Source organism: Chiloscyllium plagiosum, chromosome 9 (genome assembly GCF_004010195.1).
Source record: "Chiloscyllium plagiosum isolate BGI_BamShark_2017 chromosome 9, ASM401019v2, whole genome shotgun sequence".
Taxonomy (NCBI): domain Eukaryota; kingdom Metazoa; phylum Chordata; class Chondrichthyes; order Orectolobiformes; family Hemiscylliidae; genus Chiloscyllium; species Chiloscyllium plagiosum.
The window spans coordinates 76,226,049-76,249,409 of record NC_057718.1 but is presented as its reverse complement, the minus strand read 5'-3'; the positions used below and the strand labels follow the sequence as shown (position 1 = coordinate 76,249,409).

At 40.4% G+C, this 23,361-nt stretch overlaps 1 protein-coding gene across 6 annotated transcripts in view; it reads left to right on the top strand.

Moving 5' to 3' along the window:
• The window catches only part of senp6a (SUMO specific peptidase 6a), a 167,423-nt gene that overhangs the window by 73,358 nt on the left and 70,704 nt on the right, over window positions 1-23,361 (top strand). For 5 of the 6 annotated variants that reach the window (XM_043696244.1, XM_043696248.1, XM_043696246.1 and 2 more), the window contains 4 exons: window positions 3,681-3,704; window positions 6,582-6,652; window positions 7,741-7,895; window positions 18,086-18,482. In XM_043696244.1, the coding sequence (XP_043552179.1) occupies window positions 3,681-3,704; window positions 6,582-6,652; window positions 7,741-7,895; window positions 18,086-18,482 (647 nt within the window). The remainder of the gene's footprint in view (window positions 1-3,680; window positions 3,705-6,581; window positions 6,653-7,740; window positions 7,896-18,085; window positions 18,483-23,361) is intronic. The other variant, XM_043696247.1, reaches the window with a different exon arrangement.

Sequence of the window (23,361 nt, the reverse complement as noted above, 5' to 3'; positions counted from 1 at the left end):
TGTTGTGCTGTCCTGTATACTTTATTGCACTGCATTGATCCCTTGACCAAAAAAAACAAAACAAAAAAACTGCAGATGCTGGAATCCAAGGGAGACAAGTAGGAGGTTGGAAGAACAAGGCAAGTCAGGCAGCATCAGGAGATGGAGAAATTAACATTTTGGGTGTAACCCTTCTTCAGGACTTGAATGCAATGGTATAGTGAGGGATATGCCAGGTTGTGAGCTTACAGGTAGTCGTTAAATATAATTCCACTGTTGCAAGCTCTGTTCTGAAACTATCCCATTTGATATAGTTTTAGTACCATCCTACCCAATGAAAGATACATTCAGTGTGAAGAAGGGGCTTCTCTTTCACAAAAAGTGTGCTGTGGCCACTACACCTATCTTGTCATGGACAGATGCATCTGCAACATTTAGACCTGAGGTTGTGCAGTCAAAATAGATTTGTTCCCTCAGCACCTGCTGCGTGCCCTGCTGCCTAAGTGAAATTTGACTCAATATCCTCAGGATGTTCCCTGGGCCTCTGGATTACTATCCTAGTGACATTATCACTGCATAACCAGCTCCCCATTTTTTTGTATTTAAATCTTCACAGTAGGATTTCAACCAGCAATCTTTTGATATGGTACAGCTACCATTTGAGAACAATTCTTGGTACTTATTGTTTTAATGGTGCTAATTCACATTTTGGAGATTTGTGACAAATATTAATTGTCACTCAGCTGCTGATTGCTTCATCAGTTCACCTTCCTTATAGGTTTGCTGCTTTATTTATAGCCCTGATCACAGGAAGAAGTGTTATCTGAGATCTTAACATTTTGTTTCAAGAAAATAAAGCTATTGGGTGCTTAATGATTTTCTTCTTCCGGTTTTCGATCATGTAAGAATGTTGGAAATATGTACTTGGATTTTTATCACTTACTGCATTTGCATCCTTTAATCATGGGCACATAATGGAGTTTTATTGAGTGAAATAAACAATGTCACAGAGCCTTTGTATGATTTGTTCAGACTGTTAAGCTAAATTGCTATTCATTTTGTAGTTTTTGATGGCATCAAATGGGCATCTAATTTCTGATAGCAGTTTTTGAAGCAACCTTGTTTAAGCCAGGCACTATATTGTGTCAGGTTCCAATCATAATAAAAGTCAAAGATAACAATGGACATTACCCAATGAAACTCTTTTCGTTATGGAATTTTCGTTCATTTAGTACTTGTGGTCCTACTTTCAACTATACCTTTTATCTATATGATTTAATTTTTTTTACGCCTACGTGACTATCCTCTTCTCCTCCAGTTAACCACTTATCTCTAAAAATGGTTTTGCTGATTCCATTGTGGTTATTTTGCCAGCCACTTTAAATCTGTACATTCCTGACTGCCAAAAAAAATTTCTGTTTATTTACTCCACTTAAATCCTTCATGATTTTAGATATCTCTATCAGGTTTCCTCTTAATCACTTCTGCTTTTGAAAAGCCCCACTGTTTCAATCTATCTACATAGGCAAGTTGCAGGTGTACAGCTGTAAATCTCTCACCTTTTCTTCAAAGTCTTTAAAATCTTCCGAAGTTATGCCATCTGAAGTTGAACATATTTTTCCAACTGTAGCCAAACTGAAGTTTTTTTTACGACGTCAGCATAACTTTCTACACTTGTGCCTCTATTTTGGAAGCCTAAGATGTTAATGTTTTATTAACTGATTTGTAACCAATGTTTCTGTTTAAAGCTAATACCTTTTGTGGTTAAAATAAACATTAATTTCCAATAACAAAACTGTCTCCTTTGACCTCCGTTAAAGCAAGTCCTTTGGATGTGATATGTTGGCAAAACTCCATCAAACAATAGTAATATCTTTTGAAAAAAAGTATAAACTCATCAAGATTCCTTTTATGCATTCACCTATTTAAAATCTAGTAGTTGGCAGTGATTGGGGTTGAATGTGGATGTAAGCATGAGAAAGGAGTCGCATAGGAAGCAGTCACAAGTTCCAAAAGTCTTTTGAGTCATGAGTTATATATTTTTTAAAATTTCCACTAGCTTAAGCCTACCAGCATTTCATTGAGCATAATCCTAATTTTTAAGTGCTGTTATTAGCTTTTGAGAGAATTAATATAATATCTATAGCCTAATTAAAATTACCAGCAGAGGGACTGTTTATGTTTTGGGGAGCACGGGACTTGCTAGAAACACAGAAAAACTGTCTAACATAAATCAGTTACATGCAATAAGTTAAATTAATTTTTGACTATCTGATCCCTGGTAAGTTCACCTAATGTATCAAGTTTCTTTCAGTGATCATTTGTAGCATTTTTTATGGAATATCGATCAAATTCAAATGCTGAAATTTGAAGAAATTAAATAATCTTCAATGTGGGGGGATTTGCTTTTGTGATGTCCATGCATTCATCAAATTTTTGAGATTTAAGCAAATGACCAAATGTGTACGCTTGAAAGATTTCATCATAATTCATGTAATTATGTAGTAAAAAGTAGTGGTAAGCAATATAAATCCTAATGTATCAATCAGTTAGGGACTGTAACTGATGTTTCTCTTTAATATTATTCATATTGGTTATTTTCAGCTGTTAACTAATCTGTTCACTTTGTATTAAATTATTTTGATCAGAATATGCTGAATAATTTGGTGTCATATGAATGAAACTCTTTTTTTGGAAAATGAATTGTTTTCAATTTTTTAGTTACTCATACTATAACTACTACTGATTGCTTGCTCATGAATATTTTACAGTAAATTTGGGAGGTGGGGAAAAGATTTTTGTGGTGACTTGGTGAGAGGAAGTACACATTTGAACAGCATTTCCAAATAAATCACGCCAGTACTTCAGTCACCACATGCACAGAGTCAGTCAAGGTTTTGGTTAGCTATCTCAGGCAGAAAAATTGGTTTCAGTACAGGTTGGAAATTGTGTGGTTCTTTACATATTTGAACTTGCCTTATCAATGCATATCTGCACATGATTGGATTATAGTACCAGTTTTCAAACCACTGAAATTCATTCTGCCCTAATTAAATCGTAGCCTCCAGAAAAGTCATCACGATGTAATATCTGAGTAGCAGCGCTTTAAAATTGCTCAGCTATCCAGTATTTTCAATTTGTGATTAACACTTTATGGCATTTAAATGATGGAGCAACATTTGGTCTAAATCTCTATGATAAAGGTCTTGACTTTGGACGCTGCTCCTTGGATGCTGCCTGAACTGCTGTGCTCTTCCAGCATCACTAATTCAGAATCTGGTTTCCAGCATCTGCAGTCATTGTTTTTACCTCTTTGGACTCCAAATGCCTCAACACCCAAAGTGGGATAGGCAGTGTAAATTGAAAGTGGCAGAAGCATTTTACTGAAAGCTTTTTTGTTTTTAAATTTTATACTGCAATTTAAAGAGATTAAACTGGAAATATGATACATCAAGTAAAATTTAGAATTTACAAAGCATCTCCTGATTAAGCACTTAGTTTAATTAGTGCTATTGTTGGACATTTTAAAGTTTATTTTTAAAATAATCAGGCTTTTAAGGAGTCTGTATAACTGGAAATAGTGTTTTATCGTTGACTTCTAAAGAAACTAAAAAATAAAACATGTAATATACTAATATTTTGCTCTGTGTCAACCTGTAACATTAATGTGAGATTATTACTTTTTCTCATTTTCTTAAAAGCAATCTTGGCTTATCTGATGAGGGGTAAGTGTCATTAATGTTTTCACATAACAGCTGGGTTTGGAGTTGCACACTCTTAAATCACTTAATTAGTGTAAATGCATTGTGCGCTTGTCATTTGCTTGGGACTTCATTTAAAATGAGTACAGTCAAGGCATGCAAGTGTGCTGGTTCAGCTCAGCTCATCTCATCTTACCATTTTTCTTCCAAAATGGTATTTTTCCATTCCTCACCACAGGTGTTCTGTGTGATCTTGGCAATCGAGTCATTTTTTTTGACAATTAGTATTGCATAACAAACATTGCAAAAGTAATGCACGTGTACTTTAATTCTGATCATACTGTTCACTGATCCAATCCCTTTAAATTTTGATCTTGCATGCTGTGCTCAATGTGAACATACAATTGAAGTTCCTTCGGTTTAATTTTGTTGTTCTGCTGTTCACTAACAAGTTTTGTGCAAACAAGATTCATATCTGTTCCAAAGCTGTAGATAATTTTCTTGTAGTTTTGTTCTATGATTGAATCGAAGTGTCATAAATTGAAACAATTCTTCATAATCAGTGAAGAGATATAAGCAGTTTCAGATTGGAGTAGTGCAGAATAAGCTTGATTCGGAAGATCCATTGCAATGTTTCAAGAAGTGATCATTAGTCCACCATTAAGCTGTCTGCTGCTGTAGAAAGCTGACTATTAGTCAACATCTCCACACCATACTACTTAGTCTAATATCTACTTCAGATTTATTTCATTTGCAATCTAGAGAAAGTAACTTGTGGTTAATTACACTGTTGTGAAAGAATAGTTGTAAAATCCTGAAAAAGCATTTGGTACCCAGAAGATTGATACAGAATGCCCAATGAGCTGCAAATTTGTTTGTGCACTAAGATTTGTGACAATTCTCAATAGCTTTTTCTAATGTCTTCTCACAGGGTCATACCTCACCGAGGAGGCCCTTAAACCCATCAAGTCTGTGCCAATCTAACTGCACTAAATCTCATTTTCGAGCATTTCACTCATAGCCTTGAATCTTGTGGCATTTCGAGGGCTCATCAAAGTACTTTTTAAAGGCAGTCCCCTACCTTTTCTACCCTCACAACTAGTACATTCCAGATTCCCATTCCCGTTTGGGTGAAAGTAATTTTTTCTTAAATCCCCTCTAAGCTTCCTGCCTTTCATCTCAACATTATGCCCTCTTGTTTTTGACCCTTCAGCTAAAGGGGACAGCTGCTTTAAATCCATCCTGTCCATGCTCCTCAATCTTATACACCTCAATCATGTTTCACCTCAGCCTTTTCTGATTTAAAGAAAATGACCCACACCTATCTTTTCATAGCTAAGAGGCTCCAACCCAGGCAATATCCTGGTGAACCTTTTCTGCGCGCCCTCCAGTGTAATCTCATCCTATAGTGCTGCACACTGTGTGGCCTAACCACAGTTTTATACAGCTCCAACATTGCCCTATAAACAGAAGAGAAGTCACCTTGTACTAGGTAGCAATAACTTCACCATAATTATTTTAATCAATCTGTTTGGACATGTTATGACTACCTCCCAGGACAGGTATGACTTGAACCTGGACCTTCTCACCAAGGAATAAGGATGCTATACTGTGCCACGAAACCCCTTATTGTCACATGTAAATATCTGAACAGATTTCTGAAAAATATGTCTTCAGGTTGTATTTGAATGCAGACCTTTATGACCCAAAGATAGGGTCACTGCCCCTGTGCCAGAAGACCCTTTATCTAGACTTGTATTATGAAAATATAGCATTGATTAACTCAATAAAAATTAAACTGGAATCCATTGTTGAAAAATTACTTCAAGTATTTTATCTTCCTTGTTTTGCACAAGTACAAGCTTTTAAGTGGATAATTGTCAATGCGAATGTGCTTTGCTTAATATAGTTAATACACTCTGCCAGGACTGTTGCTGCTGAATAATAGTTCCCATTCTTTCATGCTTCTTTCAAAAGCAACTCGTGTCATGTGAGGCTTCATGTCAAACCTTAGTTGTGTTGTTTTCTTCAGAACTTAATTGCATGTGCTTAGGCTTACATCTTGTAATGTTATTTAAAATTGTTTTATGCATAATTACTTGCATGTGCAGCAAACACTTAGGAATGTATATAATATATTAGCCTTCATTGTAAGAGAGTTTGAGAAGAAGAGCAAGCAACTCTTATTAAAGCCAGGCATTACATGAAAGTTTGGCCTCATTGCTTGTCATAGACGTAGTGCAGTGACAATTCACCAGACTCATTCCTAAGGGGAAATTGGGTCAATTGTGTCTTTATTCACTGGATTTTAGAAGAGTGTAAAGGGATCTTATTGAAACATATAATTTTCTGACATGGCTAGACAGAATGGATGCAGTCTTGGGATATGGGATAGGTCGTTTTGTACTAATGAGAAAAACCTTCTTCTCTGAAGGTGGTGAACCTGTGGAAATCTGTACCACAGAAAGCTGTGGAGACCAAGTCACGGAATATGTTTAAAGAAAGGAGTATAGACTTTTAAGAGGCTAAAGATGTCAAAGTAAAGAAAAATGCAGGCATATGGTATTAAGATAGAGGATCAGCCGTGATTGTGTTGAATGGTGAAATGAGCTCAATGGAATTGCAAGAAACTTTCAGGTTGACAAAAGTGATGGGTGGGTTTGACAATCTTAAAACAGTACCTGTTTTGTATTAGCAATAACTTTTCAAACTGAATATGAATAAACACTAAGTTGTAACTGGCTTTAATACTGTGGCTGCTGGATGCAGGAGTACATCTTTTTGGTTTGTTGAAAAGAGTGCTTAATTAGATGTTATGTGGCTGTTTAGGTTATGCAGTGGATTGCAAAATCCATTTGGCAGAAAGACCAATTTCTGTTAAAATCATTTATGTACTTTCAGAAAAGAATATCCAGCTGATGTTCAAAGGATTCCAGTGGACAGTATTATTTTAATGGAGTCTGATAGGAAAGGTGAGTCTGTAGTTTAAAGCTGATTCATAACTTTTTTGTGTTAAAATCTCAAGTTTTGCTTTTAATCATCTGTGGAGGTTAGAGATCAGTTATAGAGTCATAGAGATGTACAGCACAGAAACAGATGCTTCGGTCCAACCCGTCCATGCCGACCAGGTAACCCAATCCATTCTAGTCACACCTGCCAGCACCCGGCCCATATCCCGCCAAAGCCTTCCTATTCATATACCCATCCAAATGCCTTCTAATGTTGCACCACTTCCTCTGGCAGCACATTCCATACATGTACCACGCTCTGTGTGGAAAAGTTGCCCCTCGGGTCTCTTTTAGATCTTTCCCCTCTCGCCATAAACCTATCCCTGCTAGTTCTGGACTCCCGCACCCCAGGGAGAGGACCTTGTCTATTTACTCTATCCGTTCCCCTCATAATTTTGTAAACCTCTATAAGGTCACCCCTCAGCCTCTGACGCTCCAAAGAAAACAGCCCCAACCTGTTCAGCCTCTCCCTATAGCTCAAATCCTCCAACCCTGGCAACATCCTTGTAAATCTTTTCTGAACCCTTTCAAGTTTCACAACAACTTTCCGATAAGAAGGAGACCAGAATTGCACGCAATATTCCAACCGTGCCCTAACCAATGTCCTGTACAGCTGCAACATGACCTCCCAACTCCTGTCCTCAATACTCTGACCAATAAAGGAAAGCATACTAAATGCAGCCTTCATTTGCCTCCACTTTCAAGGAGCTATGAACCTGCAGTCCATAGTCTCTTTGTTCAGCTACACTTCCTGTATGTTTGAGATACCTGATCAGTCATATATTCTTAAAATGCTGTCCATAGAGCTGAAATAAAAACAGAAAAAGCTAGAAATACACATCAGGCAGTACTTGTGGAAAGAAAAATATAGTTAATCCTGGACTGACTGACACGCACCAGGTTTAAGCAAGTATGCTATGGCATTTACAATAGATGTTCACTAATTTACTTTTGTAAGCGCCCTTCAAATTTAATTGTCTCTTTGTATTGATGAAGCATTTTGAGTTCTCGAAACTCTTTACAGAGCTCAATCTTTGCATTTTGTTTGATAGATGTAGGCTCTCCAGAATTAGAAGAACAGATGTATTCTGTACCAAATATTAAAAGACATGTTTCGACAAAGCGACTGAAAGAAGGCTTAACGGCAGCATTGACAGGATCAACAGCTGTTGAAGCTTCTGCTGCGCAAAATCCGACACGTACAGAGGTGGGCATTGGCAATGTTCTTTCCATGTATAGCGAGATTGGTGCTAAAACTATAAATGCAAAAAACAAGTTATGAGACCACACAGTTATGTCTGAGGAGGGAAGGTCCTTTGATACACCTGACATTTTCAGTAAGGTCCATGATATTCTGGGAGAGAAAGTAGTGGAAGTTGGTATTATTAATCCTTTTAACTTGACACATGTTTATCTGTGCTGATTATTCAGATGTCTTTAGCAGTTGTGTCTCAGTGTCAAATAATTATGGTGGCAACATTAATTACATAGAATACTAAATGGAATGCGCTGTGTGAAATGATTTGCAGCCATGAATTGTTTTATTATAAAAACAAGCTTCTTGATTGGTATAGGAAGTGGTTCAAGAAGATGGAAATTGTGTTGCAAGTCTGGTTGAAATATTCAAATTAAGTGAGACCTAACTCCTACATACGTTTGAACATGGAGTACAAATCAGCAATTTAGACCCTCTAGCTTTCTCTGCCATTCAGTAGGACCATGGTTGATTTGATTTGATTTGTGGCCTGAACTCCATGTTAATCCTGACTGACTTATTGGTTAAGGCTCTATCTACCTGTGATTTAAAAATATTCAGTGATCCCATCTCCATCATTCTCTGGGCTGGAGTTTCAAAGATTAAGTGGAACACTCATTATTTTTAAACTGTGTTTCATAGTTATAGTTTCTTCAACACGGCTGAACAGCCTTTCAGTATGCTCCTTGACAAATTACCTCGTATCTTGTATGTCTCAATAAGATTGCCTCACATTCTTCTAAATTCTGTTAAGTAAATGCAGGTGCTAGGTACAATTTGGTTGGTCAGTAGGAGCAATGAATCCAGTTGGTAGCTGGAAGGAGGGGTTGGTCAGAGGGATGGAAGGGAGGAGGCAGGGCAGGAAAGGAAGTTGAGGGATGGGTGTGGATGGTTATTTGAAATTGGAGAACTCAATGTTGAATCTTCTGGGCTGTATGCTGCCCAGGCAGAAAGTGTTGTTCCTCAAATTTACAGTCTGATTCACTGTGACTATGGAGGAAACTGAGGATGGACATTTCAGAGAGAGAATGGGAAAGGGAATTGAAATGGGCGGTGACTGGGAGGTCAGGCTTGCCCTATCAGGCCTGGCTGAGATGCTCAGTGAAACATGCTTTATGTTTGTTCTTACCGATGTAGAGAAGACCACACTGGGAGTACCAGATACAGTAAACTAGGTTGAGTGGCAGGTAAACCTTTCTCTCATCTGGAAGAACTGTTTGGGGCCTTGAATGGAGGTGAGGGAGGTGGTGTGCTACCAGGTTTTACATCTTTTACGGCTTTAGGGGAATTTTCAGGGGGGTTGATGGGGAGGGTGGCGTGAACCAAGTAGTGGCAAAGGGGATGGTCCTTGTGGAAGGCAGAGAGGGGTGGAGAAAGGAATATATTCTTGGTGATGGGGTCTAGTTGCAGTTGGCGGAAAGATTTGAGGATGTTGCTTTGGATGTGTGGCCTGGTGGGTGGTAGGTGAGAACAAGGAGAGGACCCTGTCTTTATTGCGTTTCGAGGGAGATGGGGTTTACAGCAGTGGACCGGGGAATGGAGGTGGTCTGGACGATGGTGGTTGGGGGTGGGGGAGCATGTTGTTTAAAATAGATGGACATCTGGGATGCTTGGGAGTGGAACGTCTGCTTGTCAGAGCAGATAAGACGGAGGAATTGGGAAAACAGGAAGATGTTGCGGGATATGGGGCGGGTGGAGGTGTAATCATGGGAGTCTGTGGGTTTGTAATAAATGTCAGTCCATAAATTATCACCTGAGAGGTCAATGAAGAAGAGGCAGGTGTCTGAGATAGACCAAGTGAATTTAAGAGTGGGGTGGAAATTGTTGGCAAAGTCGATGAACTGCTCCAGTTCAGCCTGGGCACAAGATGCAGCACTGATACAGTCATCAACGTAATGGCAGAAGAGTTCAGGAACAGTACCTGTGTATGTGCCGAAGAGGGACTGTTTGACATAGCCAACAAAAAATGATGACGGTCTTTTGCCTGAAACATTGATTTTCCTGCTCCTTGGATGCTGCCTCGTGCTGCCTGCTGTGCCTTTCCAGCACTGCTCTAATCTTGACTCTCCCAGCATCTGCAGTACCCACTTCCACAGAAACAACAAAAAGCAGGTGTACTAGGGTCAGTGCAAGTGCCCATGGCCACCCTTTGGATTTGGAAGAAAGGGGAAGAGTTGAAGGAAGAATTATTGAGGATGAGGATTAATTCTGCAGGGTGTCCGAAGGTATTGGTGGAGGGGGACTGGATGGGTCTGTTGGTGAGGAAGAAACTGAAGCCCTACAGGCTGTCATTGTGGGAAATGGGCATGTATAAGGACTGCACATCCATAGCGAAGATGAAATGCTAGGAGCCAGGGAATTGGCTGTTTCCAAAGAGGTGGAGGATGTGGTTGGTGTCCTGGATGTAGTTTGGGAATGGAGTCAGCGTAGGAAAATATGAGATCGGTTGGGCAGGAACATGCGGAGACTATGGGTTGGCCGGAGCTTGTGGATCTTGGGCAGCAGGTAGAACTCGGCAGTGCGGGCTGGGGGACTGAGGTTGGAGGTGGTGGAGGGAAGATCACCGGAGGCAATGAGATCGTGGCCAGTGTGGGTGATAGTGGCCTGATGGGCTATGGTCGGATTGTGGTCAAGGGGGCAGTAAGACATGGAATCAAAGAGCTGGCATTTTGCCTCTATGGCAAAGAGATCCATCCTCCAGACTACCGCGCTGCCTTTGTCAGCAGGTTTGATGGTGAAATGGGGTTGGTGTGGGAGGAATGGAGCGCTGCACATTCGGAGGGGGTGAGGTTGGATTAGGTGAGGGGGAGATGGAGAAATAAAGACAGCTGACGTTGCGTTGGCAGTAAAGAGTTACAAGGTAGGTAAGAGTCCAAGAGGACGTATCCAAGTGGAAGAAGGTTGGAGTCGGGAGAAGGGGTCCTCCGAGGGTGGTTGAGTGTCTTTGTCAAAGAAGAAGGCATGGAAACAGAGGTGGCGAAAGAAGAGCTCTGCACCGTGAAGAGCATGGAACTTGCTAAGGTGGGGGTGGAGGGGCATGAACATGAGCCCTTTCCTGAGGACAGACTGTTCCTGCCTCAGAGTTTGAGGTTGGGAAAGATAGTGAATATGTGGGCAAGGCTTGGGTGGGTTTTGGGTGAGTCTTGAGGAGGCTAAAAATGGGAAGATGGCAAGGGCATTGTGGTGGAGGTTGGATGTGCTTTGATGGATGGTGTAGTTGTGTGAGGGAAAAGAGTGAGAGATGGGGGATGAGGGATTGGTTATGGGGAGGGGTGTAAGGGGGAAGAAGTAGAGAGGAGGGAGGAGAGATGGAGGGGTAGGATGCATTGTGGGGTGGACAGGTGAGCAGGGAGAGCTGGTGTGCTGGATAGCTGCAGATGGGCAGCTATTCACTAGACATAAGAAATTCGGGCATAAGCCCTTCATCAGGAAACGTCGATTCTCCTGCTCCTTGGATGCTGCGTGGGCTGCTGTGCTTTTCCAGCACCACACTCGACTTTGATCTCCAGCATCTGCAGTCCTCACTTTCTCCTATCAGTACAGGAATAGGCCATTTGAGCCTGCTTCATCATTCATTGTGATCACAATTGATCAAACACTTCAATGACTGTTACCCACCCCATCTGCATTACCCTGTGCACCATTGGTAGTCGGAAATCTATCAATCTCTGCCTTAACTGTAATTAAAGACTAAGCTTCCGTAGCACTCTGTGGTGGGGAATTCTAAAGGTTTTCAACCGTCTGAATAAAAAATTCTCCTCATTTCAGACCTAAATGCCATCCCATTATTTTTAAATTGTGCCCCTTGGTTCAAGACTCCCCAGCAAACAAAAACATGTTACCTGCATCTATCCTGCTTATCCCTTTTAAGTATTTTCTAAATTTCCATGCATCGCAGTAACAAATCTCCCCATGAGGTTATCAGTCCTAGTAAGGTGTAACCCATTCAGCTTGTACAGGTCCCACCTGCCACAGAACTAGTTACAAGTTTTCAAATCTGATGCACACCTTCCTATACCTGTTCTCCAGCCATGTATCAAATCCATGAATGCTTATGCTCACTAGCATGTGACACAGGACAAAATCCTGAGATTGCTGCTGTTCAGGTTTGGCTTTTTAATTTTCTTCCTAACTCCCTGAAATCAGCCTTCAGGACCTCTTCCCTTTTCCTACCTGTGTTGTTGGTACCATTGAGGCTGATTCTTCATCTTTCCTCCCTTCATTTTCCACCCCTTGCCACCCCACAAAAGAAAAGAAGTATCTGCTGTGTGACATCCTTGACCCTAGCACCAACAAGGCAACATGTCAATTTGGAATTATGTTTATTGCCACGGAAACATGTGTCTGATCATCTGACACTGGATCCTCCACATTTATTGTCCTTCCATTCTTCTTCTTCCTTACACATGATGCCATGGGCTTGACTCTGGCTGCACTACGAAGCATCATCCTCACCAGTTTCCAAACTGGAATTCTCATTACATTGAGGGAATTCCTACATTACCTTCCTGGTTGTCTTAGATTTCCTGGTAATCACTCAATCCCTCTGTCTGAAAGCTTGTAATCACCTTCCTATGTATACAATCTACCTCATAAGTGCACAACAGTGACTTGAACTACTGTTCACGTTCAAAAACCCAAGTTTCAGATTTGTGCAGCCAGAGACACTTTCTGCAAGTATTTCAATGACTTCATACATCCCACAGAACATACGCTCCAGTTGACCCATCTGACTTTCCATCCCAGAATTCTTAAAATTTATTAAATCCTGTTAGGATGCCAATTACTACATGGCCTTCAGCAATCTGACCTAAGGCTTTTGACTGAATCAGTAAAGAAGTGCTATGGAAAACCTCTGTCAAAGGTTTGCTGTCCAGAAAAATTCATCAACACCCTCTTTCTCCACCATGACAAGATTTTGTCACTGTTTTCACCAATAGTAGTAAGTGGCCGTCAGGCAGGATATGTCATTCCCCTCACCCTTTCTCCACCTTCATTGCCACCATTTGTCGTCGTGTCGAGACTAAGCTTCCCACTGGTATGGACCTTGAAATCAGTGACACTGACATCAGTTATGAAACTTCAGTATATGGAAGACATGCCATCTCTGCTGTCTCAGAATCGTATTAAAGAACTGATCTCAGTCTTAGCCTCAAAAACACTCCTATCCTTCACTAATCTCTCCATTGCGATTATTGGAGAAATCCACCCAAATGTGGAACACTTCCCCCACATGGGGAGCCACCTCTCATCTGAAATTGGCAATGATGTGCAGATCTAAAGCCATATCCCATTCACGAGCACCACATTAGCACACTTATAGGTGAAAGGTTTTAACAACCACAGCATTCATATTGATACCAAGATCCTTGTGTATAAGGTAGTTATGACTCCTCTATATGGCTCCCAAACTTAGACTACTTGGAGTATGGATGCCACCTCAAGACCCTTGAAGTATCATCAGTGCTGTTTGAAATGCATTCTCTGCATTAACTGCGAGGATAGGCATACTAACATCAGTGTCCTTGAAACAGCCAATAGCACCGGCGTTGAGTTCATAACCATTAGAAACCAATTCGCTGGGCTGATTAGGATGCCAGAGTTCTGACTGACAAAGCTAATCATCTTCACCCCACTCAGGGAAAGCACTTGAATAAGAGGAGAACCAAGGAAGCACTTCAAAGAGTCCATGAAAGGTTTCCCTCAAGAAGTACAGCCCAGAAGGCCCTCATTCAGATTAGTCCAACCTGAAGGAGGCTCCCAAAGGTGAGGGAAATAGTGGTTCAGTGGTTGGCACTGCTGTTTCACATTGCCAGGTTCAGTTTCACCCATGGGCGACCATAGGGTGCTTGCAAATTCTCCCCGTGTCTGTGTGGGTTTACTCCAGGCGCTCCGGTTTCCTCTCATAGTCCAAAGGTGTTCAGGTTAGATGGATTGGCCATGCTAAATTTGCCTTCTAGGTGAGTTAGCCATGGGAAATGCAGTGCTATAGGATGTGTCTGAGTGAGATGCTCTTTGGAGGGTTGGTGTGGACTCGATGGGCCGAATGGCTTGTTTCCACACACTGTAGGGGTTCCCTGAGGAAAAAGAACAGTACAAGGAAGTGCAGAAAAGAAACCTGAGAAAGGAACTGTCCTGTCAGTTACTGGTTACCCTGTTCTCTATATATTGTGTAAGCTCATGAGTGGGCCTAAGGCTACCTCAGATCACTCTGAACAATTTGTGTCTGAAAGATTTGATCAACAATTTGAGCATAAATGAATATTGTAGTAAATTAATTTCATTAGAATTGTGAAACCAGGTATATAGACCATTCAATCCAATGATTGGATAATATAAACATTCCTTCAGCTGTTCGTTATTGTGGCTCTGTTTACTGAACATAAACTTACAAGCTCATACCAGGTAAACCCAAGTATAGGTTCTCTTTACTTAAGATATATTACAGGATTTCCTAGCTGGCAACTTCACTATAAAAGTTCAGCAAACATTGTTGCAGGAAATCACTCCTCCAGCCATCTCAAGTTGCACTGTACAAGCTGGACTTTACAGTCACTGCTGTTGACATATTTTGCATCCAAGTTATTTTCTCATTAGTATATTTCCTTTGAAATTGATGCTGTAACATTTACAACAGAGTGTTGACCATACCCAACTAGCTTGGTGCTTGCCAAACTCCAAATACAGTGTTCAACATTGGAGGTGATTCTGCAATTGGACTGTACATGCCAAGCAATCCTGTTTTTGCTATGAATTATGCTAACAACCAATTTAAGATCATCACAGCCACAGCAATGTGGCTTGCTTGTGTATGCTCGAAGCCAGATACATTCATGCTCTGGTCTGTGTCCTTTGAAAATAGAAAGAACATGTCCATTTAGTGCACCTTTCTGAACTGATTAAAAGCTCAAGGACAGTCTTTCTCTGGTGCACACTCATAGTAAATCTCTTTATCAATCATAGTTAACGTACCTGTTTTAAATTTAGCCTGTGTTTACTGACACTAAGGAGAATGCCATTTGAAGCAATAATATCTCTCATAAATATGATTACACAAATTAACATACCAATTAATGCTATTTGAATGAAACTGTGTATGGGAGCACAGAAATAAAGTATGAAACAAAACTCAATTTTTATTTTAAATTAATTTTATTTTAAATTTCAACGATTAGTTTCATTTTCGCATTTGGCAACAATCAGTAGTGTGTTAGTTAGGAAAATCAATTCATGAGATTATTTTAATAACTGTTCATATTGTGGTAGGCTGCACTTGCTGACACAAAGGGTGTTTGTGCATGTGTGCAGTGTTTTGGTTTCAGTAACAGATCCTTGATTTTAATCAAAAGCTTGGCAACTGTTCCCTGATATATGGCAATTCCTGGAGCAAGCAAGATCTCCTTCCCACCAATCTCTTCTCATGCAGTGTAAATTTTGTTCCCTTGGCGATTTGGTATTCTTGCAATTCTATCCTGATGAATTAGAGTGAAAAGCATCAGAAGCTTGTCTTTTATTCAACAATACTCTAGTTCTGTATTACCAAGTGACTATTTAAATGGATCTTCATCTTGATCTTGGTATTGATTCACTTGATTTTAAAAACATTTATTTGTCACTGGCTTGAATAGTTTTGTAAGCAGTTTTTAAAAAATATTTTAATAACAATGTGTTGGTTATTTCTACATTGCAAAAGTGAAGAAATTCTAATTCATGCTGCTTTGTACATTTTGATTTATATTTTCATATTTTATAATTATTTTTAATATTTGTGTATAAATGTAATTATACAACCTGTTATTTTTCTGATTAACAAGCTAGGCCTGAAATTGTTTTTCGCTGTTATTTGATGGAGGATAGAAAATTGTTTAGACTTGCAATGGGTTCACATTACTATGGAAGTAATAGTTATATGATATCTTTTATCTTGGTTATGTTGTGTATTGCTTTTTGAACTAGGTCCAGTGGGTAACTGATATAGTTGATACTTTGATAGAGTGAACAAAAAATGAGAGTATAAAACGTCAATGTATGTAATTACAGCCATAAATTGAAGCAGGCAAAGCTGGAAACTTAGCTGGCCCACTGACATCTGAAAGTGAAAACACAAGTTCATGTTTTGGATGAAAGTCGTTTAACAGCAAACAGAAAATCTGTTAAACTGGCATTACATGTCAAACAAGTCCTCAAAGCAATCTTGCAGGGATATTGAGCTTTGTTTTCGCTTTCAAATGCTGTTTAATCAGAACATTTCCAGAATTTTCTGTTTTAATTTGGTTTCTTGTGATTACTTGAAATTGTTTTCAACACACTCTGATCTTTTGACATTTTTCAAATCTAACCAAAGCAAAGTGTGATAACTACTGAAAACTTAATGACATTTCAACAGAACTGGAAGAAATTGGTGATGTTGATTTTCTTGTAAGTTAATTAGCAAGTGCAGAACACTAAAAAGTGGAGAAATAGGAGGGGGTTTGCTGGTGATGCTTTTACTTTGCCATTTATACCTTTTCTGATCTCCTGTTTATTTCCCTGTTGTTCCATTATCATTGTGTTTTTTTTTTGCTCCATACCAACACTTATTTTGTTTATTTAAAATCACTTTGAACTTCCCCATCACAGACATTCCTTTTTGTTCATTCCTCCTCCTCCCCCTACCTCCCCTGTTCTACACACTCAAATTATAAATGTTAAGTGTACCTTTCTCAAAAATATTGATTCCACAGCAAAGACTACCTCAGTGTTCCCAGAGTTAAAGATTCAAACACCTTACATTGAAAAATGCTTCTCATGTCTTTTGTTTAATTTCAATCTGTTATCTTGATAAATTTCAGATTGCAGGAGAGGTAAGGTTTGAGGAAGTAACAAAGAGGATTGATGAGGGCAGAGCAGTAGACGTGATCTATATGGACTTTAGTAAGGGGTTCGGCAAGATTCCCCATGGGAGACTGATTAGCAAGGTTAGATCTCATGGAATACAGGGAGAACTAGCCATTTGGATATAGAACTGGCTCAAAGGTAGAAGACAGAGGGTGGTGGTGGCGGGTTGTTTTTCCAACTGGAGGCCTGTGACCAGTGGAGTGCCACAAGGATCGGTGCTGGGACCTCTACTTTTTGTCATTTACATAAATGATTTGGATGCGAGCATAAGAGGTACAGTTAGTACGTTTGCAGATGACAGCAAAATTGGAGGTGTAGTGGACAGCGAAGAGGGTTACCTCAGATTGCAACAGGATCTTGACCAAATGGGCCAATGGGCTGAGAAGTGGCAGATGGAGTTTAATTCAGATAAATGCGAGGTGCTGCATTTTGGGAAAGCAAATCTTAGCAGAACTTATACACTTAATGGTAATGTCCTTGGGAGTGTTGCTGAACAAAGAGACCTTGGCGTACAGGTTCATAGCTCCTTGAAAGTGGAGTCGCAGGTAGGTAGGATAGTGAAGAAGGCATTTGGTATGCTTTCCTTTATTGGTCAGAGTATTGAGTACAGGAGTTGGGGGGGTCATGTTGCGGCTGTACAGGACATTGATTAGGCCACTGTTTGAATATTGTGTGCAATTCTGGTCTCCTTCCTATCGGAAAGATGTTGTGAAACTTGAAAGGGTTCAGAAAAGATTTACAAGGATGTTGGCAGGGGTTGGAGGATTTGAGCTATAGGGAGAGGCTGAACAGGCTGGGACTGTTTTTCCCTGGAGCATCGGAGGCTGAGGGGTGACCTTATAGAGTTTACAAAATTGAGGGCCGTGTATAGGGTAAATAGGCAAAGTCTTTTCCCTGGGGTGGAGGAGTCCAGAACTAGAGGACATAGGTTTAGGGTGAGAGGGGAAAGATATAAAAGAGACCTAAGGGGCAACGTTTTTACTCAGAGGGTGGTGCGTGTATGGAATGAACTGCCAGAGGATGTGGTGGAGGCTGGTACAACTGCAACATTTAAGAGACATTTGGATGGGTACATGAATAGGAAGCGTTTGGAAGGATATGGGTCGGGTGCTGGCAGGTGGGATATCTGGTCAGCATTGACAGGTTGGACCGAAGGGTCTGTTTCCATGCTGTACATCTGTATGACTTTGTATGTATGAGTACATGATTGTGTGATGATAGATTTTTGTAAAAAAAAAGTTTCACTCTTGTTTTTCAAATTTCAGGGGCAGGCACTCGATGAATTCTTCAGTATATGTAAAAATTGTGGGAGAAAAAGTGAAGACCATACAAAATGTGAACATTGTAGAAAGCCAATACCCAAGGATGCAATAAGACGACCCAAGCAAGTTTCTGATTCCGCCTATGTTGGGACACCTCAGCCACGTCCATCGATTCATGCATGTACCCCAACACAAACTGAGGGCAACATGGGTGTCAGTGCCAAGACATTTTACAACAAACCTTCTCTCGATATAATATTGACTACAGTACCCACTACTAAATTATATTCTACCAGGAGCAACTTCTTACAAACTAATGGCAGCATAGGGTTGATGGGGCGTACAGTTGTATATGGAGCTGGACGGATGGACTCCAAGAAGCCGGCATTGAATGATCCCAGTAAGTATGGATATTTTCCGCACCTGAAATGTAAGGGTAATGTTCCAGAGTTCATGCACCGTGTGGCAATTTGCATGATAATGCCACATGGTAAGAATATTGATGTAGCCACTATTTGCACAGATGGTAACACCTAAAAGGTAAGGAAACAACGCTTTATTTTTAAAAAAGCTGCAAATGGTAGCACAACAAAAATGAATGTTACTGAATATGTTTGCCGTCAGTCATGCATGAAACCTGCACTGATACAAGTGAAGAGCATTGATTTTGGACACAACTGGTAATGTGTGATTATATTCAATTTAATTGGATTTTCAAGAAGCTGTTCGGTTGTACTTTGAAGACTCCACTTGCTAAGTAAATAAACTATCTTTTGGTAGATAAAGTAAGCTAAAGTCTGAAACTTGCACACTTTTAACTCATTTGGTTATATGATGAAGATTTTCACTACTTTTAAGCAAAAAAAAGGAAGTTTCCACTTTGCAGCAGTATCTCTTACTGCTGAGAGACATGCACTTGACCATTTCTTGGAAATATAGAGTCCCACAGCATGGAGACAGGCCCTTCTGCCCAGAATGGTTCATGTCAACCAAAATGTCCATCCGTGTGAACCCTATTTCCCTGCATTTGGCCCAAATTCTTCTAAACCTTTCCTATCCATGTGTTTGTCCAAATGCCTTTTAAATGTTGTTAATGTACCCGCCTCAACCACTTCCGTTGGCAGCTCATTCCATATGTTTACTACCCTCTATATAAAAAACATTGCCCTTAGGTTCCCTTTCATTTTTTCCCCTCAAACCTTAAACTGTGATGCCCTGTAGTCCTCGATTCCCCAACCCTGGGAAAAAGACTGAGTGCATTTACCATATCCATGCCTCTCCTGATCTTATGCGCTTCTATAAGATTCCTCCCTCAGTCACCTGTGCTGTAATGTAAAAAGTGCTAGCTTGTCCAACCTCTTCCTATTACTCAGACCCTTGAGTCCTGGCAACATGCTTGTAGATTTCTTCTGCACTCTTTCCAGTTTAATAACTTCTTTCCTATAACAAGGTGACCAAAAATGAACTGTAGCCTTACCAATGTCCTGTACAACTGCAACATAATTTCCCAACTTCTATAGTCAGTGTGCTGACTGATGAAAGCCAGTGTGCAAAAGCCTTCACTATCCTGTCTACCTGTAACTCCACTTTCAGAGAACCATGCACTTGAACTCCATGGTCCCTGTATTCCACTACACTCCTTAAGGCCCTACCATTCACCATGAAACTCATACCTTGATTTGACTTTCTAAAATGCAAGACCTCACATTTTATGTATTAAACTCCATTTACCACTGCTTGCTCAGTTCCACAGCTGTTCAAGGTCAAATTAGATTAGATTAGATTAGATTAGATTAGATTACTTACAGTGTGGAAACAGGCCCTTCGGCCCAACAAGTCCACACCGACCCGCCAGACCCATACTCCTACATTTACCTCTTCACCTAACACTACGGACAATTTAGCATGGTCAATTCACCTAACCTGCACATTTTTGGATTGTGGGAGGAAACCGGAGCACCCGGAGGAAACCCACGCAGACACGGGGAGAATGTGCAAACTCCACACAGAGAGTCGCCTGAGGCGGGAATTGAACCCGGGTCTCTGGCGCTGTGAGGCAGCAGTGCTAACCACTGTGCCACCGTGCCGCCCACAGGTCCTGCTGCAATTTCTGATAAACCTCCCTCACCATGCACAATACCGCCTATTTCAAAGTAATCTGCAAGCTTACTAATCATGCCTTGTACATTTTCATCCATGGATAACAAAACATGGATAATGGACCCTGAGGCACATCACTAGTTCACTGGCCTCCAATCTGACAAGCATTATTCCACTATTACCCTCTGCTTCCTACCATCAAGCCAATTGTGCATCCAATTTTCCAGCTTCCCCTGGGTTCCATGCAATCTAACCTTCCAGAGTAGCATACCATGTGTAATCTTACCAAAGGCCTAACTGAAATCGATATAGCCTATGTCTACCGCCCTGCCCTCGTCAACCTTCCTGGTCACTTCTTCACAGAACTCTTAACGAATTTGTGAGGCATGATCTCCCATGCACAAAGCCATGCTGACCACAATTAATCAAAGCCTGTCTTTTCAAATACACATATATCTTATCCCTCAGAATCTTGTTCAGTCTTGGATGTTGCATGTCCTGATGAGTTCAAGACCGAAAGCTTCATCAGCTCCCCTTTTCTTTCATCAATACTTAGCATCTGTACTTTCAAGCTACTGTCTCTTAATTGTTTACAGTTGTGTTCAGGGGTTCTTCAGTGAAGGTGATCATGAGGTCCAAGCAGCTGTTTGAAACTGTTTGAAGACTCAACTTTGACTAGATTGAGTAAAGTGCATCAAAGAAAAATCTTGTCAGTTAGATACCTTGGAAGTGCAGGTTTTATACACTGCCATGTATTCAAGTCTTTTGAATGCTTAATTTTAATGCAGAATATAATTTGATGTGTATTGGAGAGAAACTTTATAAATTTAGGGTGGCACAGTGGTGCACTGATGCCAGTGACCCAGGTTCGATTCCAGCCTTGGGTGGATCACTGACAGGCAACTGTCTGTGTGGAGATTGCGCGTTCTGTGTCTGTGGGTTTCCTCCAGGTGCTCTGTTTTCCTTCCACAATCCAACGATGTGCAGGATGGGTGAATTGGCCTTGCTAAATTACCCATAGTGTTCAGGGGTGTGTAGATTATGTATACTAGTCAGGGGTAAATGTAGAGTAATAGAGTAGGGGAATAGGTCTGGGTGGATTACTGTTTAGAAGGTCAGTGTTGACCTGTTTCTACGCTGTAGGAATTCTATGATTCTATTTCTCTTGAGAGGAGAAAGATTTTAGAGACATGAGAGGCAAAGTTTTCTCTCTCAGGGTAGTTCATATATGGAATGAACTGCCAGAGAAAGTGGTAGATGCTGGTACAGTTAGAGAGGTACATGAATAGGAAAGGTTTAGAGAGATAAGGGCCAAGTGCATACAAATGGGAAATTTGGTTGGCATGGACAAGTTGGATTGAAGGGTCTGTTTCTGTGCTGTACGACTCTTAACTCAATAACTAGTGGTATGCTCCTATCTCAAATACCTTTTCACGCAAAATTTTTACACAAGACCAGATTGTTTAGTACGGGTAAATAGCAGTGTAATTAAAGTAACAGGTTAAAAAAAGAACCGCAGGCTGACAAGCATAGCCGTGATAAACCTGCTCTAAATGTTTCTGTCTAATTTGAAAAAGTGACTTTGCAAATAATCGTTTTCATGACGTAAATAGCAGCTGTTTAAATCTGAACGTTCATTGACAAATTTTCCACTATATCAAGGGAACTTTTCTGAACCTGTCTACGTGGAAATGGTGAGGAATTAGATCATGAAGTGATTGGAAAATAAATGACGACTATTTTATTTGTGAAGTATTAGTGGAGTAGGAACCTTTATAACTATATAAATGCAACGGAAGCTATAGTTTAGCATCTGGTCCGAAATAAGTGATGATATCGCACTCCTTCAGTAATGTGCTCACCTTTTAGTCTATATTGCTGAGGCAATGGGGTAGGTTTGAAACCATACAGTCTAAGACTTTATAAGTTAAAAATACTTTCGGATGTCATTATATCTAGAAAGCAAAGCCAAACAATGAGTAATACTGCCTTCATGTTTATCGAGGCAATAGGATCTCCCTGCTCCTGCTCCCCCTCCCACTCCCTCTCTCTTTCTTGCACCTAATTTCTTTTTATTTCAATGGTAAATGTCAGATGCTATATTAAGCAAAACACCAGTCATTCGAACACTATAGTTAAAATACTAACCTGGAAGAAGGAAGAAGCACTTAGAATGATGTAACTGTATTGGAAAACTTACTAGAATTATAAGCGCAGTAGCTGTTACTAATTAACTTCTAATATACTAACATCCCATAAGCACACCCTTGGCAAAAAGACAAATTGAAAAGCAGACTGTATCTCATGCAGTTCTCCAATCCAGGAGGAAAGGACATCAAAAGCCAGTTTGGAGAGTGAGTAAATGTTACACTAGAAGAGATTCACTGCCTTCCAACCCTGCTTAGACCCCAGCAACAACTGGCAAAAGCTATCAAAACTCTTGGATCTGAGAGCTTGATCATACCCACTCTAGCTGCTTCTATTGTTCCAACATTTATAAAAAAAAAATCCAAGGCCTCTCAAATTGTTTATGTTCTCATTAACTGCGTGGGACCTGTTCTTCATTCTCTTTTTTTATTCTTAAAAAAACCAGGAGGAAATGCAGCTCTTAAAGCCACAACACTGTCACAACTGGTTCCTGTCTTGTAGAGCTGAAGCCTGCCACTTTTGTATCGATTCTTCCTATGCATAAACTGGTCCCAGCTATCCCCCACCCCGGCGTGCCATATGCATTCTTGCTGGTGTGCTGCAAAGGGAGTAATTGGAGATCTGCACCTTTTGACCCCTTGTTGACTTTCTATTACTAGCACCTGAAAATTTGATTCTAGAAAGTAAATAACTGCCCTCTTCGGTGTTATAGGAGACTGGTTGTTGGGGATGATTGAAGGAGTGGACCAGATAATTGAGACGTGAGTAGTCCCTTTGAATTGCTGAAAGACAAAGGATGGACAATATTTGTTCGGTATGGCATCATGCAAGGGTTGTGGGAATAGCGGAGGGTGATTCACTAAATATAAGGACGAGTAGGGTGAAATTTGCAGGCAAGGATAACCTGATCACTGTTCTTTTATTGGGTAAAGCAACCAATCTTAAGTGGTTAGTGCTCAAAATTTTAATGTGACACAGCCAGTTAATATCTCTAAATGAAAGAGCGCAGGTTGTGCAAAAAAGACTGTCAT